Source organism: Aotus nancymaae, unplaced genomic scaffold, assembly GCF_030222135.1.
Source record: "Aotus nancymaae isolate 86718 unplaced genomic scaffold, 86718_ANA_hifiasm-v0.15.2.pri h1tg000003l, whole genome shotgun sequence".
Classification (NCBI taxonomy): Eukaryota; Metazoa; Chordata; class Mammalia; order Primates; family Aotidae; genus Aotus; species Aotus nancymaae.
The window spans coordinates 8,723,924-8,744,682 of record NW_026988414.1 but is presented as its reverse complement, the minus strand read 5'-3'; the positions used below and the strand labels follow the sequence as shown (position 1 = coordinate 8,744,682).

The 20,759-nt window shown below is 37.1% G+C and overlaps 2 protein-coding genes across 9 annotated transcripts in view; one reads left to right on the top strand and one right to left on the bottom strand.

Annotated features, from left to right (window-relative positions):
• STRBP (spermatid perinuclear RNA binding protein) overlaps positions 1-20,759 on the bottom strand; it is a 178,523-nt gene that overhangs the window by 144,189 nt on the left and 13,575 nt on the right. Inside the window, exon 1 of one of the 8 annotated variants that reach the window (XM_064378206.1) lies at positions 2,443-2,580. The exons of 6 other annotated variants lie outside the window; for them this stretch is intronic. The gene's annotated coding sequence lies outside the window, so the exon portion shown is untranslated. Of the gene's footprint in view, positions 1-2,442; positions 2,581-20,759 lie in introns of those variants that run through there. One more of the 8 variants, XM_064378201.1, reaches the window with a different exon arrangement.
• LOC105721222 (small ribosomal subunit protein eS24) lies at positions 19,978-20,423 on the top strand. Its single transcript, XM_012458172.3, has one exon. The coding sequence runs from the start codon at positions 19,998-20,000 to the stop codon at positions 20,388-20,390; it is 393 nt and encodes a 130-aa protein (XP_012313595.1). The 5' UTR covers positions 19,978-19,997; the 3' UTR covers positions 20,391-20,423.

The window sequence follows — 20,759 nt, the reverse complement described above, 5'->3', positions numbered from 1 at the left end:
AAAGAGCTGGCAGCTTTAATACTGTTAAGTTTCTCTTCACAAGACTGAAAAACATGAGAATCACAGACTGCTAAAACTGGTCAAAAATACTAATACTGTATAGGATTCTTACTTCCCAAAAAGAAAACTAAGACCCAGAGAGGTAAAGTATCCTGCCCAAGATCACCAAGTAACTTTGTAACAAGGCTCAGACTCAAATCCTGGACCTATCACTAAAAATCCAGTATTCCACCCATCCTAGTTTGTAGTCTTAAATCCTTCTTTTCTTAAGTAATAGTATATGAAGTGCCTAGTCTCAACATAAACATTTTGTATTTGTTCAGGCCTGAAGAGGTGTCTCATGCCTCTAATCCAGCACTTTGGGAGGTTGAGGGAAGCAGATCACTTGAGCTCAGTAGTTCAAGACCAGCCTGGCCAAGACAGTGAAACCCCACCTCTACTAAAAATAAAAAAAATTAGCTAGGCATGGGGGCATATGCCTGTAATCCCAGCTACTTGGGAGGCTGAGGCAGAAGACTTGCTTGAACCCAGGAGGCAGAGGTTGCAGTGAGCCTGGACAGACAACAGAGTGAGATTTCAATATATATATATATAGAGAGAGAGAGAGAGAGAGAGAGAATCTGTTCAATTTGCTTAATTTTTTTTTTGGTGGGGGGGATGTATTGGGCATTTAGGTTATAAATACAAGTGGACACAGGAAACAAATTACAACCAGTATTCAAATGACATACCTTATAACTCACTGCAACTGAACTTCACTAAAATGACCTGAAAGTGTTGTTCCATCATTTTAGGCAGATAAAGATGCAATGACAGAATTTTAACAACACATTTGCCAGCATTCCTTGTCTGTGGTAGAAGGCCAAAATTTTACATGTAACTTTTCTAAAAAGTAGGCAACACACAGCTACAGAAGCTGAAGGATAAGCCTTTTTTAATTCAGGGGTTTTTTTTTTCATCTTATAAATAAATCAGTATGTATATGTTAAAATAATGAATTACAGAGAAACAGATAACTGTATTCTTGCAAAACCATTAAAAGAATGCTAGTCTCAATTAGACTTCACTGAATTTATGATACAGTCTGTTTTATTTCTATTGCTATTGTCAGGCAACTGAAAATCTAGGAATCTGGATGAATTAAGAGACAATTTCGGCAAAAAAAGAAAACATTATCCCAGAGACAACTGAAAATCTAGGTACACTCTGAATGAACTAAGAGACAACTTCAGAAAAAAAAAAAGTTATCCCAGAGAGCTACTGATCATTAACCACATGCAAAAATAATGGTACTTCTTTGTCTGATCTCTTACTTTCATAGCAAAACTAAAGCTGTAAAGAATATCTAAAAGGTATTTTATGGAAAATTAAATTCAAATCATGTTATTTCTATCTATTAAAATTCAGCTATACTAAAGTCACTTCTTCTGAAATGATTTAAGAATACAGCACTCAGCAAAATACAGCTCCGAGAAAAATAATCAAAAATAAGAATACCAGAATGAGTTTGCTACCTATTATATTAAAATAGGAATGTGTAAAAGGCTCCACCTTACTTTCTGATTAATAATCCATCTGCACAAATACTTATTATTTGCCATAGTGCACAGCTTCCAATTCCGAAAGCAGATAATGACAAACTGCAGCTAAACATGCACTACCAAGAACATTTCAACACTGATGAAAATATTCAAAATACTGAGGAATGATACTTTACCTTCTGTCAGCAAGGAGAAAGGACTCCTCCAGCTGCTCCAAAGTAAAAAATGTTTCCAATTTCTTGAGTAGCATATAGTATAAAATAGTTTTACCACACAGTACAGCAAAATTATTGGTGAAATTATATGAACACTGTATTTCATAAGAAATACACGCTACTTATTTAAAAAAATTAAGTGCCCCAATATTTAATTTCTATTTTTATTTCCTATTTTATTTCTATTTCATTTGCTCACTTTACATGTCATTTTATCTACTGGAAGCAAGGCTATCAAGTATAATTTCTAAAGAGAGTAAAATCTCTGTTACCCAGTATTATATAAACTGACATATCTAAAACATGGTGTCATTTATGAACATCATGATGACTGTGAGGCAATACAAGTTCTTAATGTACCTTCTGAATCTTCAAAACGAGATCAAATTGTAAATAATTATCATCATATGATAGTAATTTGTCAGTATAGTATGCTGGACATTGGTAGTATTAGACACCCTAAGAAAGGATACAAGAGTAGTGACTACAGCAAGTATAAAAACTGTTGGCTAGAATTTTCTAAAAAAAAAAAACAGTGTGCAAACTTCACTGACTCTGGAGCCACAATGCCTGGATTTGAGTCCCAGCTCTTCAACTTTCTAGCTGGTTTCATTCAATGTTTAACCACCTATATCTCAATTTTCTCCTTTACAATGGGAATACCATCACTTACTTTATCTACTTACCTTTGCAAGAAGCAACAGTTGGGGCCAGGCGCGGTGGCTCACACTTGTAATCTCAGCACTTTGGGAGGCTGAGGCGGGCAGATCACTTGAGGTCAGGAGTTGAAGACCAGCCTGGTCAACATGGTGAAACCCCGTCTCTACTAAAAATACAAAAATTAGCTAGGTGTGGTGCCGCACACCTGTAATCCCAGCTACTAGGGAGGCTGAGGCGGAAGAATCCCTTGAACCCAGGAGGCAGAGGTTGCAGCAGTGAGCCAAGATTGGACCACTGGACTCCAGCCTGGGGGACACAGCCAAATGCTGTCTCAAAAAAAGAAAAAAAAAGAAGAAAGAGTTGAATGTGTGTAACAATACTTTGCAAACCTTAGCAGGGAGCTATTCTAACATTCCTACTGAAATCTACAGTGTTACAGCTGTGGCAGACTACTAACTACCAAAATCCACTCTGTTTCTTCCAAATAACAGAGTTGTAGCTAGGACAAGGCTCTCACCTTTACATTCTGTAGCTGAAAACGCATTCCCAAGAACATTTCAACACTGATGAAATACTCAAAATAATACAGAATGACACCTTACCTCCCAGTGTCAGCAAAGAGAAAGGATGCTCCAATTCCCAATCCCGGGCAGCTAGATAAGGCAATGAAACTAAGCCTTCAGCAATGGAAGAGAGGAGAAATTGCATCTGCACAACTTTCACCACACTTGCTTAAGATAAAATTTCTTACCCTGTGCTTCCAACAAGAACAACCCTGAAAGCTGTGCATTCAAAATGGTACAGTCACCATTCACCTACATTCCTAAATGCCTGCATAAAGGACAGCCACATGCTGATGTGGAACACCTGCCCTCGACCATTATGCGCTGAATTCTGGGCTCTAATTCAGCAGCTGGGTTACTTAACTAATAAAATGGCAAACCCTTACACAGGAAGAAGGGTGCAACTATAAAATCCCAAACAGGAACTAGCTTTTAATGCTCTCACACAAGGTAACACATAAAAAATAAAGTCCTCAATAGGACAGTTTTCCAGAAAGGTGTTATCTTAGGGGACTGTAAAGCATAGTAGATAAGAGAATAGGCCCTGAAGTCAGATCACCTGGGTTCAAATCCCTGCTCCTGTGTAAACTTGGGATTGGAACTTAACCTTTCTGTCTCATCTGTAAAATGAGAACAAAAGCAGGACTCACCTCACTTTAATTGTTGTGATGTTTAAATGAAAACTCCACATTTTAAAGCTGCTTAGCAAAGTGCATAGCACACAGTACCCAGTAAATGTTAGCTTTTCTTATTTAAAATCTGGCCAAATAAGGTAGCTCATGCCTGTAATCCCAGCACTTTGGGAGGCCAAGGCAGAAGGATTCCTTGACACCAGGAGTTCAAGACCAGCCTAGGCAACACAGCAAGACTACCATTTCTAAAAAATACAATAATACATGATACTGCACAATTTAACTGAGGTGATCATGTATCAATAAGACTACTAGAATGCTATCAAAGATTCTCTACAACCTACTTGGTGGTGCAGTGTTCTAAAAGTTATGTAATTAAACCTAGACTCCCTTAAAGGCAAACTAAGAGCCATCCAACTTTCAGTAACCAAGGAAGACAGTTACATAAAAGCAGCACGACCTAGGGTTTACCTACATATAAAACTATTATAATGACTAAGAGAGAACAGTACATTGTACTAGGGTGCCCTAATTTCAGCACCGACTGTACAGGAACTCTGATAGCACTGTTTTTCAAAACAAAGAGTCATCCTAACATCCCACATATGCACATGAATTGATAAATAGTTAAGTTTCAAATAAGCTAAAGATAAGAAGACTACCCAAAGAAATCTCAGAAATTTGCCCTGCCTTTTAACAATAAATCTTACAGCATGAAACAGAGCTTTATTATTTTTACACACAAGAAAAAAGCTGTAACAGAATTACACTTAAGTATATAATAAAAACAATTCCATGTTTTAAAAAAAAAAAAAAGACACCTCCAAAATAAATTCTACATTAGAATGCCATCTGGGAGCAGGCACAAGTTCAATAAATTGTAGTGCAGAAAGATAAATTTGATTATAACATTACAAAAGTTTCAGAATGAGAATCTTTAAGTATTACTAAAGATTTCCTTCGCAGTGGCAGTAACATTTATGCTTCGCTGTGTCTAAAAATAAACAATACATAAAATAAACATTTTAATATGGAATGCCTATCAGGCTTTCCCCTTGTCTAACCAAATCTTAACCATTTCTCGTGGGCCACATTTAGACTTACTGCCAAAACAAAGGCCTATCCCTATGACAAGCCTATGCTGAACTCATTTGTATCTGATACCATAAATTTAGGACCAGGGCACAGAATGTCTTGCATTTTCCCCAACTTCTTATGAATATGACTTATTACTGAAAGCAAAAACTCCTGAAAGGCAAGGAATGTCATCTCTTTTTTCTATGCTATTCTTGTAACGGGAGCAGAGTAACAATATTACCTACAATTTACTAAATGTCTGGCACTAAGCTAGGAACTATACACATAAGTTTTAAAGGATAGTTATATTTGATAAATCCAAATTACTCAATGTAGCATCTGAATTTATGAAATGTTCCTAAAATGATATCTGCAAACTAGCCCCCTGACATAAGAACTAGTACATTACTATTACTGCTGAAGCTATAAACAGTCTTATCTTTGCAGCAGACCTATGAGGCAAGTACAGGTATGCCCCCAAAGGGATACAGGCTCAAAGAAGTCATGGATTCATCCAAGGCCACAAACTATTGAGTCCTCACTCAAACCAGGTCTTCTGACCAAAAAAGAGCCCATTTTCTTTCCACCATACCTTACTCAATTATGGGATTTGCTCTTCTCCTCTACCCACCTAAGTCCTACTTATTCTTCAAGTTCCAACTCCTCCAAGAAATCCAAAAACCATAGCTTATTCTTTTTTACTTCTCTTTTCATCAAAATTCAATGAAAGCAAGGCCTGTATTTAACATTCCTTTTATCTTCTCCAATTTAACATTATGCTACACCTAGAGTAGTTAATCACTTAACATACTGTCTATGATACTTTCTTGATGAAAACCATTAAATACATTGTTATGTATAAAAATTTTATTGTCTGCCCACCACACCAAAATCTAGAGATCTTGCATTTTCTTTAATGTTATCAAGTCTATGAATTCAAGGAGGAAAACTAAAAGGAGATAGAAACACAGAGGACATGTTTTACTAACTTTTCACTAAAAGCAAATATCACTAGCTAATTTTCTCACAAAAAGTAGTTTCTATTATTTGTCTCCTCTTATCTTTCAACAGGACTGATGGAATCAATGGACATCACAAAATTCAGGTTTCAGTGAAGGCACTGATAGAATTCTTTTTTTCTATATCCTTATCTTTCTATAACTTTAGTCACAAATATAGTAAGAGCATCAATGGCTATACCTGCCTAGACTTTGTTGGCTCTGCCTTCGCCTCCTCCAGACCTCATAATGTGCCAATGCTCCAAGGCTCTGTCCCAGGCCCCCTTCTATCATATGACATTGTCTTCTAAGCAGCCTCTCCCAGTTTCATGACTCTCTACAATGTCTACATACAAATCACCACACTCTATCGACAATCCTGACCTCCACCTGTACTCCAAACTTGTATATCCAACTGATGGCAGACATCAGTTAAAACATAAAGTGAATAAAACAGGACTATCAACCAGGCACAGTCGTGCACGCCTATAATCTCAGCACTTTGGGAGGCTGAGGCAGGAGAATCCCTTGAGCTTAGGAGTTTAAGACCAGCCTGGGCAACATAGGGAGAACTTGTCTCTTCAAAAAAAAAAAAAAAAAAAAAAAATATATATATATAATTAGCTGGGTGTAGTGGTGTGCATGCCTATGATCTCAGCTACTCAAAAGGCTGAGGAAGGAGGATCATTTGAGCCCAGCAGCTCAAGGTTGCAGAGAGCCATGATCATGCCACGGCATTTCAGCTTGGGTAACACAGTGAGACCTTGTTCCACCCCAACAAAAAAAAATCATTTTTTTTTCTCCAAAACATATCTGGTTCCTCTCCCAAGTCTTACTGATCTCACTGAATACCAATAATTATCCACCCAAGTTTTAAAAGGAAAAAGAAAATCTAGGCATTATCTTTGATTCCCTTTTCCTGTGGCCATGAAATACAGAACACATCCTGTTGACTCTACCTTGAAAATATATCCTGAATCCTTTCCTAGAATAATCATCTTTCACTTGGTCTGAAATAGCCCCCTAATTCATCTTTCTGCTTTTGTTCTGGCCCCTCTCCATACAGCAACCTTTTCACTCACCTAATTGAAACATTCCAGTGGCTTCTCATCACCCTCAGAATAAAAATCATACTCCTTACCCTGGCTTACAAAGACCCAGCTGATCTGGCCCCTGCCTACCTCACCAACCTCATTTGTACTATTCTCCCTCTTGCTCATTATACTCCAGACACCCTGTACTCCTTTTAGTTCCTTCCATACCCACTGTTTCCCTAGCTGTTCCAGTAGCTGTTCCCTCTGCCTGGAAGAGTCTCCCTTTTCTTCAAAAGTCTGGTTCTTTCTTGACATTCAGATCTCACCACTACACAAGATTTCTTCAGAGGCCTTTCCTGATCTAATCCATCAATTAACCACCCCACTATTTCAAGGTCAACCTATTTCAATTATCTCCATAGCACTTAATTGATGTATATTGTTATTACTCATATACTATCTCTTCATTAGAATGTAAGGTCAATGATTAGGGATCTTTACCACTATATTCTGGTGCCTAAAACAGTGCCTGGCTCATAACAGAAATTTGTAAAGATGTTGAGTGAAAAACGTATGAATAAATGAATAGCTAGGCATGGTGGCTCATGCCTGTAATCCCAGCACTTTGAGAGGCCAAGGTGGGCAGATCACTTGAGGCCAGGAGTTTGAGACCAGCCTGGCCAACATAGCGAAACCTCGTCTCTACTAAAAGTACAAAAATTAGCTGGGCATGGTGGCATGCACCTGTAGTCACAGCTACTCGGGAGGCTGAGGCAGGAGAATCACTTAACTTGGAAGGCAGAGGTTGCAGTGAGCAGATATCGCACCACTGTACTCCAACCTGGGTGACAGAGTGAGACACTGTCTTGAATAAATAAATAGAATTGAAATGAATCAACAGTTTCTTCCACTTCCACAGCTCTATTAAATGATGGTTTTTTAGCACCAAAAAGGGAGGGAGGGCTAAAAAGTTTAACATTTTGCTAATTACAAAGAATTCTCTCCATACAATTTAAGCAATTTGAGTATTTTCTCTAAAGAACTATTTCTTTCTAATCTCATTCTAATCTGTTAAGATCCAATGGTAGAGACACTCCACAGAAGGTATCATTCTTCCCAAATTGATCTATAGATGTAATAAAATGTTTACCAAGATTTTTTATAGACATAGCCAAACTTATTCTAAAACTTATATGGAAAGACAAAAGACCAAGCGAGAATAGCTAAATCAATTTTTTTTTTTTTTTTTGAGACGGAGTTTCGCTCTTGTTACCCAGACTGTAGTGCAATGGCGCGATCTCGGCTCACCACAACCTCCGCCTCCTGGGTTCAGGCAATTCTCCTGCCTCAGCCTCCCGAGTAGCTGGGATTACAGGCACGTCCCACCATGCCCAGCTAATTTTTTGTATTTTTAGTAGAAACGGGGTTTCACCATGTTGACCAGGATGGTCTCGATCTCTTGACCGCGTGATCCACCCGCCTCGGCCTCCCAAAGTGCAGGGATTACAGGCGTGAGCCACTGCACCCAGTCCAACAATTTTTTTTAAAGAATAAAATGGGAGAAATCACTTTACCAAATTTAAAGACTAATTATATAGCTATAGTAATCAAGATTGTATGGTATTCGTAGAGAGATAGACACAGAGATCAACAGAGTAGAATAGAGAACCCAAAAATAGATCCACACAAACATGTCCAACTAATCTCTTAGAAAAAAGTGCAAAAGCAATTAAATGGAAGAAGGATAGCCCTTTCAACAAATGCAGCTGGAGGAATTAGACATCCATAAGACAAAAAAAAAAGAGCTTTCATCTAAACTTCACACCTTACACAAAACCTAACCTGAAATTAATCACAGACTTAAAAACTGTAAAACTTTCAGGAAAAAACACACTTTTAGGAAAAAATCTTTGGGGCACAGGGCTAGTTGAAGAGTTCTTAGACTTGACACCAAAAGCAAGATCCGTAACAGGAAAATCTGATAAACTGGACTTGATCAAAATTAATTTTGTTCCATGAAAGACACAATTAAGAGGATATAAAGACAAGCTACAGCCTAACTGCAAACCACATACCCCATAAAGGATTTCCAACTAGAATATACAAAGAATCCTCAAAACTCAACAGTTAAAGAAAAATAAAAAAAATAAGCAATCCAATTAGAAAATGGGCAAAAGACATGAACATTTCACTGAAAAGGACGGATGGCAAATAAGCATATGAAAACATGTTCAAAATCATTATCCAGAAATATGCAAGATAAATCACAATGAAATATCACTACATATGTATCTGAATAGTTAAAATAAAAAAATAATTCATTGCTGGGGGGAATGTAAATGGTACTCTGGAAAAATTTGGAAGTTTCTTACAAGGCTAAGTATAGTCTTAGTACACAATACAGGAATTGTGCTCCTAGATATTTATCTAAATGATCTGAAAACTTAAATCCACACAAAAGTCCACACAAATATTTATAGCAGCTCTGTTCATAATTTCCAAAAATTGGGAACAACTTTTAATAGGTGAATGGATAAACAAATGGTGATATAATCACAGTTGAATACTGTGGTTCATCCACTGTAGAATACTATTCAGCAATAGAGAGAGATGAGGGGAGAGCAACAGACACCAAGCCATGTAAAGACACAGAGAACCCTTAATTGCATATTGCTTAGCAAAAGAAGCCAGTCTGAAAAGGCTAGATACTATATGCTTTCAACTATATGACATTCTGGAAAAGGCAAAACTATGTTAATGGTAAAGGATCAGTGGCTGCCAGACTTGGGGGTAAAGGGGAGCTAAAGAGGTAGAGAACAGATTTTTAGGGCAGTAAAACTATTCTGTATGATACTGTAATGGTGGATACATGTCATTATACATTTGTTGTCAAAACCCACAGACCTGTACAAGTCACAGAATCCTAATATAAGCTATAGGCTAGTTAATAATAATGCATTAATATCGCATTATTGTTCATCAATTTTCACAAATTTACCATGGTAATAAATATTAATAAAAGGGGAAAGTCATGAGGGAAGAAGGTGTATGGGAACTCTCTGAATTATCTGCCCAATTTTCTATAAACCTAAAACTGCTCTAATGAAGTCTACCAATTTTTCTCAAAAAGTAGTAACAATGTCAAATGCTGGTGAAGATGTAGAGAAACTAAATCACACATACACTGCTGGTGGGAATGTAAAATGATACAGCCACCCAGAAAAAGTACAGCAGTGTCTGAGAAAACTAAAAATGCATTTATCACATAACCCAGCAATTGTACTCTTGGACATTTATCCCAAAGAAATGACAAATTACGACCACACAAAAGCCCATCCACAAATGCTCACAGCAGCTTTATAGTAATAGCCAATATGGAAACAATCCAAATGTCCTTTAACAGATGAATGACTAAACTGTAATACTTACCTACCTACCATGGACTACTACTTAACTATAAAAAGGAACGAACTACTGATACATTCAACAGCTTGGACAGATCTCAAAGGAATTAGCCTGAGTGAAAAAGCCAAGCTGAAAAGTTTACATACAGTGTTATTTCATTTATATAACATTCTTGAAATGATAAAATTATAGAGATGGATTACTGAGTACATTATTTCCTACAGCAGTACGTGAATCTAAAACTACCACAAAACAAAAAGTTTTATAAACTCCAAAGGTAAAGATATATTCTCTAAAATCAAATTATTTCCCCTTGAGTGGGCTAACAAATTTCCCAGAGCAGGAGTTCTCGGCCTCAGATGCACGCTGGAATTACCTCTAAAAATCCAGAGCTTAGATAGCATACCAAACCAATTAAACGAGAATCGAGAATCCCTCAAGGTGAAATCCAAGCATCTGTAGTTCTTTTAACTCTCAGGTAATTCTAATGTTCAATCAAGAATGAGAATCAGTATCCTCCAGAGCTAAAGAGTCTTTTTAAAAGCAAACCTTGCCGGGCGCGGTGGCTCACGCCTGTAATCCCAGCACTTTGGGAAGCCGAGGCGGGTGGATCACGAGGTCAACAGATCGAGACCATCCTGGTCAACATGGTGAAACCCCGTCTCTACTAAAAATACAAAAAATTAGCTGGGCATGGTGGTGCGTGCCTGTAATCCCAGCTACTCAGGAGGCTGAGGCAGGAGAATTGCCTGAACCCAGGAGGCGGAGGTTGAGGTGAGCCGAGATCGCGCCATTGCACTCCAGCCTGGGTAACAAGAGCGAAACTCCGCCTTAAAAAAAAAAAAAAAAAAAAAGCAAACCTTTACTAACATGCTAACAAGATTATTAACAGATGTTAAGGATCTGGCTGTTAACAATTCACTAAAATCTTAGCCACAAAAATTATTCCACTGATAAATGCAAATTTTAACCCAAACTTCACTCAGCTTACAGAAACAAAAAAATTTAGCCCAAGAAAGACAATAGTTCATTATGGTTTATTTTTAAATAATGTTCCTGCTTGGCAATGGAATTTGAGTCTGAAATTGAATGGTAGGTTCACTTTTATCTGTGAAACTTCTATAAGTACAAAAATGGAACTACTAATCCGGCTTTCCAAAATCTTTCAAGCAAAAAGGTCACCATATTCCATTTTAGATTTAACCTAAAATCAAAAGGAAAGATTTAAAATAACATCATAACTTTCACAAATTTAACTACCCACAGACAAATCATGAGAACAAGGTATAGAACATGAAACATTTCGAATGAAGTATTCTTTTCCAACTGCATGTGAAAAGGCAACATGGATAGCATCACAAAAACCTTAATTTAAAACTAAATGTCATACAAGAACACCCATATACACCCAAACAAACCCACATACCACATAATTCAACACATCCAGGCAGCAGTGGCTAAATAATGGAATAGCATGAATACTGCAAGGCTTTTGGCAGACCAACGTGGAGTCGCTCACATTTCCTTTGCCTTTAACAGCGCCTGTTATATTACTAATGTAGTTTTTGGTTTTTAGGTTTGTTTGGCGTTTCATCGGTGGTTGAGGTAATGAGATTCCGATTATACTGTATAAGTTATTAACTTAAAACAGATTCTTGGCCCAGGAAAATTAAGTAAAACAACAATACTATAAAATAATAGAATTTCACAGTTGTGTATTGCTTAAAACATTAAAGTGATAAGGCCATTTTAAAATATATGTAATCTTTTTACAAGTTCAGAAGAACCACAAATTATGGAGCTACAAACCACCAGCTATTCAAAGGAAAATTGTAGCTTATAAAATATTGGCTAAGTGCCAATACAAATGAATTTTTTTCCCTCAAACAAGCTTTGTAAGCCAAAATACTGTTTCAAAGGTGACTATAACCATTTTATTCAATCAAGTAGTAATGTTATTAAACAGTAAAGGTAAGTCAATTCTTGGCCTAAAACCTGTAAAAATCTACAAACTATTTCTCACCAATATAGTAAAATATCACCTTGAACGATGAAATAGATATCTCGAAAATGTTAATCCATTACTATTTTACCAAAATTTCATCAGGCAAGTAATTAAATAACATCAATAATTAAAAAAAAAAAAAAAAACTTTTGGAGTCCCAATACCAATCAATGAATTTATTATAAAAGGGGAGAATAGCCACCACCCAATGCCCCACCTCCCACAAAAGGCTGTCCTTTGAAAAACAGCAAAAAAACTCCTCCACAATCCAAAAATATTTTTTTTTTCAACTTACTGCCCAAATGGAAATGTAACAGAAGACAGAGAGGTGAATTCAAATCCCAGCTGTACTATTTCATTTTTATTTTATTTATTTTTATTTTGTTTTATTTTTGAGACAGAGTTTTGCTCTTGTCGCCCAGGCTGGAGTACAGTGGTGCGATCTTGGCTCACTACAACCTCCGCCTCCTGGGTTCAAGCGATTCTCCTGCCTCAGCCTCCCGAGTAGCTGGGATTACAGGCACGCGCCACCATGCCCAGCTAATTTTTTGTATTTTTAGTAAAGATGGGGTTTTATCATATTGGCCAAGCTGGTCTTGAACTCCTGACCTCAGGTGAGCCACCTGCCTCAGCCTCCCAAAATGCAGGGATTACAGGTGTGAGCCACCACACCCACCCTCCCAGCTGTATCTTTAACTAGCAAGCACTTTGAGCAACTAATCAGTCCAGGCCTCAGTTTTCTCATTTATAAAATGGAAACACCATCACTCACCTTATGGTGAAACTACTATAAGGATCTAAAGATGGAATGTGTGTAAAATGCATACCACAATACCTGAACAGAGTAATAAGTGCCCCATAAATACAAGCCAGAATAGTTGAATTACTACATTCAACAAATGGAGAAATCAGAATCTCTAAAATACACAGATTGAAAATTTAGATGTCATACATAAATATACCTAAAATACACGGACTGAGAATTTGGATGTCTTAAGTAACATCAGAACTGAGTTGAAAAACTTGTAACAACAACAATAATAGTAGTTGCCTTATGAGTGCCTTCTATTGCTAGGCACTTTATAATTTTTAAAAAATCTTTATAATAATTCAGTAAAGGAACAACTAAGCACAAGGTATATACAAGGTAAGGTGCTTTAGGAAACATTAAAACATTTACATGAAGTCTTGAGTGGAGATCTTTACTCTGTATATGTATATATTTCTCCCCCAAAGCAAGGTATCTTAAATATTTCTATTCTATTCTAATGAGATATATATTCCAATAAATGCAAGTAATATACTCCTATCTATGTGATCTTGGCATATTTAACTTAGTCTTTTCTCATCTATCAAATAGCAATATCATATTTGTCCTAACCCTATTGTGTTGAATTTTTTTAAGGCAAATAAAAACCTGTGAAAATACTGGAAACTACACAAACCTATACAAATAGGGTAACAATGTGAGAGTAAAAATACAAATTGCAACATAATTTTGTAGCCTAACACAATTATTCTATATTAATTCTCCAGTATAACCTGATGTAATGTACCTGAATGAGCACTCCATTTTCCCATAATAAAGAATGGTTTCCTCTCTCCTCGTATATCACCTTGTTATGGAGAACTTGCATTAGTCATATTTTTATAAGATTATATGTCTTACCCCTTCAGCCAGACTATAAACTACTAAAGAGAAGGAACCTTTTTTCATAATTCATATCTTTAGCTATACCTAATACACTGCTTTGTCTACAAAAAGCACTCAAATATTTAATGACCAATTCACCGCATTTCGAAATTAGATAGCTCTTTAAGGAATAAGATGGTTTCTAAGACTAAGGCTTACATATAGCAATCCATTCCATAGTAATTTCCAGATTATCTATTATTAAGGCTGTAGGCCAAGCCATGTGGCTCTTACCTGTAATCCCAACATTTTGGGAGGCTGAGACAGAAGGATCACTTACGCTCAGGCATTCAAGACCACAGGTCACAGTGTGACCCCATCTCCACACACAAAAAAATTTTTTTTAATTAGCCAGGCTTGGTGGTGTGCACCTGTAGTCCCAGCTACTCGGGAGGCTGAAGCAGGAGGATCACTTGAGCCCAGGAGGTCAAGGCTGCAGTGACCTGTGATCATGCCACTACACCCAGCCTGGGCAACAGAGTGAGACCCTGTCTCAAAAAAATAAAAATGCACTTTGGAAGGCTGAGGCAAGAGGATCACTTGAAGCCAGGAGCTCGAGACCAGCCAGAGCAACATAGCAAGACTCCATCTGGACAAAAAGTTTAAAAATTAGCCAGGCATGATGGTGCATGCCTGTAGTCCCAGCCACCAAGGAGGCTGAGGTGGGAGGATAACCTGAGCCCAGGAATTCAAGGCTTTTGCGAGATATATATCTTCCTATAACTCCTACCATTTCCACCACTGCACTTCAGCCTGGGTGGCACAGCAAGACCCTGTCTCAAAATAAAAATTATTTTTTTAATTTATTTTTTAAATTTTTTTAATTAAAAAAAATAAAGCTATAGTTGGCAAACCTGGTCACTCCTTGTGGTTACCAATTTTTCTAACTTTGCAATTCTCCAAGTGTGGTTTAGGGACCCCTGGAGGTCCTCAAGACCCCTTCAGGGGTCTGCAAAGCCAAAACTATTTTCCAAGTAGTATGAAGGCATTATGTGTCTTTTCCACTCTCATTCTTTCCAGAGTACAGTTTCCCAGAGGCTATATAATGTTGAAGACGGAACATAATGAAATATGTCACATTTGGAAGATCAACATAATTCAATGATCAATATTTTCCAATGACCAATGCTTAATGTTATAAAATCATATACAGACAAAAGAGCCAATCAAAATGCACAGGAGACCAATGGATTTTAATGTAACAGGATACAAAATGTTCACTGATCTAGTTTCAGATTCCATCAAGATACTACCCTTTGTCAAGTTTCAGTGTAGTATCAAAGAAGAATATCCAAAATTATCTGAAAAAGCTATTAAAATACTTCTCCCTTTTCCAGCTACATGTCTGTGTGAAGTCAGATTTTCTTCTTCATATACTCATCGAGAACATATTAAAACAGACAATGCAGAAGCAGCTATCAGAACCCAGTTGTCTTCTACTAAGCTAGCCATTAATGAGAATTACAAAAATGTAAAACAATGCTAGTCATCTCACTAATTTTCTTTTGTCTTAGAAAACACACTTTTCACTAAAAATATATCCTTAGGTTAATATATAATAGGTTATTACCATTTTTTCATGAATATTTAATTTTTTATCAGACATAATTTCTGATAAATATCAACAGATACAACTCGCATAAATAAGAAATCATTGGGGTCCTCAATAATTTTTAAGATTGTAAAAGGGTCTAGAATTAAAAAAAAAACTTGAGAACTGCTGGCCTAACTAAATGTAGGTTGATTTGGTGTTCCCAGTGCTAGGTTTTCTATCCATTTCACTAGGGAAATGCAGACATTTCTCAGGAATGAACCATGTTAACACTGTACAACTTGGAGCAGTGGTCACTAAGCTCTTGACAAATGTTTTGCACTCATCTTGCAGTGACGAATCCTCCTCCAATGAACAAAAGATTTTCAGTGAAAGGCTTTGGCAAAAACATCAACCATTCTCTTTGATTCCCATTTCATAACAAGTAATCACTTAAACTATATGATCTGTTTTAAAGAAAAGCAGGGCTGGCTACAATGGCTAATACCTATAATCCCAGCACTTTGAGAGGCTGAAGCAGGAGGATGGCTTGTGGCCAGGAGTTCAAGACCAGCCTGGGCAACATAACGAGACCCCATCTCTAAAAAAATAATTTTTTTTTAATTAGCCAGATCTGGTAATCCTGTAATCCCAGCTACTTGTGAGGATGAGGCAGGCAGATCACTTGAACTCTGAGTTCAAGGCTGCAGTGAGCCGTGATCATACCATTGCACTCCAGCCTGGGCAATGGAGAGAGAGACCCTGTCTGTCTGTCTCTGTCCGTCTCCATCTGGTTTTTTCTCTCTCCTCTCTCTCCCTCCCTCCCTCTCTCTCTCTCTCTCTGAGGGGGAGGAGGAGAAGAAAAATAGTACAAGAGAACAGACAGCACTTACTTACTGAGTCCATAGCAAATGCCAGGCTCTGTGCTATACTTAACATTATTCCATAATCCTCAAGACCCCTCAAAGTAACACAGAGCAGGAAACTGACTCAGATTTACTTGCCAAAGGTCACACAGTTAATAAATGGTGGAATCAGGACTCAAAATCAGGCCTGTATGACTCCAAAGTCCAGTGTTTTCTCCACTTTACCAGGTTGCCTTCACAATACTAGACTGGAAATCAAACCTGTCACTTACTTTCTGTGTCCTTGAGCGAGTCACAACTTCCCTCCCTTAGCCAACTCTTTCATGTACGAGATAGGACGGTTTGTACAGCTGATCTCCAAAGTCCCCTCCATAGCTAATATTCTTAGATTACGATTCATCACAACCTCAACCCTACAGTTAGAATGTAAAAGGTCTTTTGTATGTCTTGCTAAACAGAACAAGAGAAAAAATGCAAGTAATGGGGAAGTAATGAGTAAAATTAATAGGCTAAGATATGGCTTTTCATGCTTTAATATTAACAATCATCATCAAATATACTATAAGCATTTAGTAGGCATTATATACTTTTCATTCCACACAACAAAAGCTTCCTTCTTTGACATAAGCATGAGTGTTCGGCCAGCTGACATTTCTAAGGGTGGTAAGCACCTGTTAGCACACTACACAGGAATACCTAACTGAAAAGGATTGCTATTAGGGAGCATATTAGCTTGCATAGCACCATCTATTTTTTGAGCTAAATTATACAATAACCAATGAAGGTATTTGCCAAGGATTTCTGAGAAAAAGGACAAGTTGCAGAAATGGTGAAAACTGACACATGGCACTTGAACACACAAACAAAACACAAATCCAAGAAGAAATGTGCTGATTGCAGGGCAGTATACACATGAGGTTTTACTGTATTTGCACTGTGTTGACGTTGGCTAGACTATCAAAATTTAAACTTCTTCCTATAACACCTACCATTTGAACACAATTCACTATGTGCCAGATACTGTGCTGAGCCCTTTGTAGACATCACTTCCAACTCTACAGAGTTGTGAGATTATATATTCATTTTAAAAGAGGAAAGGTCTTACAGCTAGTAAGTGGCTAAGACTTGAAAACAAATCTGATCAACTCCAAAGCCTGTACTCTTTACAGTATATTTTTGCTGGTTCCAGAGAGAATAAAATGTCACCACTAGGTCAAAACAGAAAAGCAATGTGTAGTATTTGAGCCAAGTTGCAAGGGCATTTTTAAACTTTTAAATAAAAGTTTTTAAAAGCTTAAAATCCATTTATGGAAGTACCTAGTATTTAGATATTAGCAAAAGTCACAAGGTCACTGCCAAAAATCTATACTTCTTTGGATAATTATCAATATACACACTCAAGACATTTGTAGATGGCTGCTACTGCTATACCTTACATTCTTATGCTCACATAGCCTTAAAAAAACTCTTTGTCCAAAGTAGCCAGACAGCTTTTTTTACATGATATCATCCTTTTTACCCAAAGCCAGCATATTGGAACATATTACCCCGGGGCCTATTACTGAAGGGAAGTAACATGATTCAGGCCAAAACACAGTAGAAAAGTGACAAGGTTTATGAGGTGACTTACTAGGGGCTTTTAAAGGAATGACTGACAACTGGCCTTCCAAAAGTTATTTCAAACTTTAAAAAAGCTAAAATAAAGTTTTTTAATAGGGGCAAAAATATAATTACAGACATCTTAAATACACACAATTTGAGTTATGCTTCATTGGCACTGAATCACCACTTTCTAAAAGAATCTTAAAATGGGAAATCAATTAAGTTCCAGTACTGCTAAGCCCAATCATTAACCACACAAGCAAATCAATTTAGGAATTTAAAATAAAATCATATAAAAACTCATTAAAAGAGAAGAAAGAAATGGATAATTTCTAAGAACAACTCTCAGAAGCTACATTTCTTCTAATTGTTTATGATAATGTCCCTAATGAGGTTCAAAGATTATTTCCTATCTTGTTTTTCCTCCATTGCATACAGATCACAGTGGGTCAGGAGAAAGTGGCAACTAACACACAGACACCAACAGGACTAACAAATTCAAATACCTTTCCCTTACATACTGTACTGCTAAGAGAGTGCTGAATCCCTCAAACAAAATGATTCCTTCCATGTTTTGCTTTTTGCCCACTCATTCCCAAATTTAGTGACGAGAACACCCAACTTTTCAAGCCAAATAGATATGGATTTGAATTCCAGATTTGCCACTTATCAGCTAAGTGATTCTAGAATTACTGAACAAGCCTTCATTTTCTCATCAGAAATATAGCAACCACTTTGAAAGGATAGTGTGAAGATTAATAATAATATGCATAATGCATGTCTGCTATCAGCATTATTATTCACTATGTGCCTGACACATTCTTTTTTTCACATTGCTGCTGTTTGTAATATATCACTATTAAACAACATAAGGATTCTCTCTGTTTCTCACTGGCAAATCAGAAGTAGGCAACAAAGCGCTAGGGGTGACCTCTAATACAAACTTGTCCTAGTCGACATTACTTGTCACAGCAAAGATTTTTATTCTAATTGCTTAAAAACTTTTCAAACTGCATAATGGGTATGGGATTTTATTTTGAAGCAATGAAAATGTTTTGAAACTACATAAAGTGGTGGTTGTTCAACGTTGTGAAAGAAATGTCACTGAGTTGTTCAGTTTAAAATGGTTAGCTTTTAAAAAAAAAAAGTTTTCAAATCCCAGCACTTTGGGAGGCCGAGGCGGGTGGATCACGAGGTCAAGAGATCGAGACCATCCTGGTCAACATGGTGAAACCCCGTCTCTACTAAAAATACAAAAAATTAGCTGGGCATGGTGGCGCCTGCCTGTAATCCCAGCTACTTGGGAGGCTGAGGCAGGAGAATTGCCTGAACCCAGGAGGCGGAGGTTGAGGTGAGCCGAGATCGCGCCATTGCACTCCAGCCTGGGTAACAAGAGCGAAACTCCGTCTCAAAAAAAAAAAAAAAAAAAAAAAGTTTTCAGAAGGAACGAGAGGAAAAAATCTTAATTATTCCTATTGAACATTATTAGGTGTTAGTAATAACACCCAGTAATGACCAACCAACTAAGTTGGTTAGTAACTAACTTAGCAACATTTATTAAGGTTTCCTGTTACACATTGCTAAACAGCAGCCTGACATGGAGAAAGGAGCCCAAGACTAAAAGTCAAGAAATCCACCTTTTGCCCCATCTCTGCCACTAATTGGGTGTGTGATTTTCAACTAGTGCCTTAACCTCTCTGGAACAAAGCAAGACTAAAAGGATCTTGCAGGTTTCTCACAAGGGTAAGACTGTATACTCTTAGCAAACGAATTATGTGAAATAAAATTGCCCAGATTTTTTTTTTAATTAACTACAATATATTCCAAATCTGACAAACTAAAAGCCATCACACCTCCAATGAGGTGAAAAATATAAATTATCCTAAATCGGAAAATTTCTTCATTTCAGGACTGTTGGGTCCTACTGACTCCTATTTAATGGAAAACAAAAGGCTCTATAATGATAGTGCCAAAATCATATTCACTGACAATATTATCTAAGGGCAAAGAAAAAAGACTTAATAAAGATATGACTAATGTGGTAAACTCAAGGTCACATTTCTAAACCTAGCTGGTGAACTGCAAGTTTTTAACAAACTCATGATGCCTTTTTTCAACTATTAGAAATATGCATTGGCTTTTCCTTCCCCGGCTGTCTAAGGATAGGCCGCCATCATGAACGACACAGTAACTATCCGCACTAGAAAGTTCATGACCAACCGGCTACTTCAGAGGAAACAAATGGTCATTGATGTCCTTCACCCCGGGAAGGCAACAGTGCCTAAGACAGAAATTCGGGAAAAACTAGCCAAAATGTACAAGACCACTCCGGATGTCATCTTTGTATTTGGATTCAGAACTCATTTTGGTGGTGGCAAGACAACTGGCTTTGGCATGATTTATGATTCCCTGGATTATGCAAAGAAAAATGAACCCAAACATAGACTTGCAAGACATGGCCTGTATGAGAAGAAAAAGACCTCAAGAAAGCAACGAAAGGAACGCGAGAACAGAATGAAGAAAGTCAGGGGGACTGCAAAGGCCAATGTTGGTGCTGGCAAAAAGTGAGCTGGAGATTGGAGTAAAGGTGCTGCAATGATGTTATCTATGGCCACTGTAGACTTTTCACGAGAAGCTTAATAAACTAAAAACTTTCATGTGAAAAAAAAAAAAGAAATATGCATTAAGTATAAAAATGTAAATATCATACATCATTAGCCTATAAATAAAAAGTGTACACAATTATCAGTATTATTTTGCAAATAATTTTTTTGCCGATAAATAATCTTTGGGTTAAAAACACCTCCTGCTACAAGGTTTTGAAAATGATAGAAATCTAAAAGAATCTTACACTGTTCTTGAATCTGCCTGGCATAGAAGCTATATCCTCTGATACCTTCTGGTATTTTGTTAAGCATAAGTTGTTAGAGAAATGTT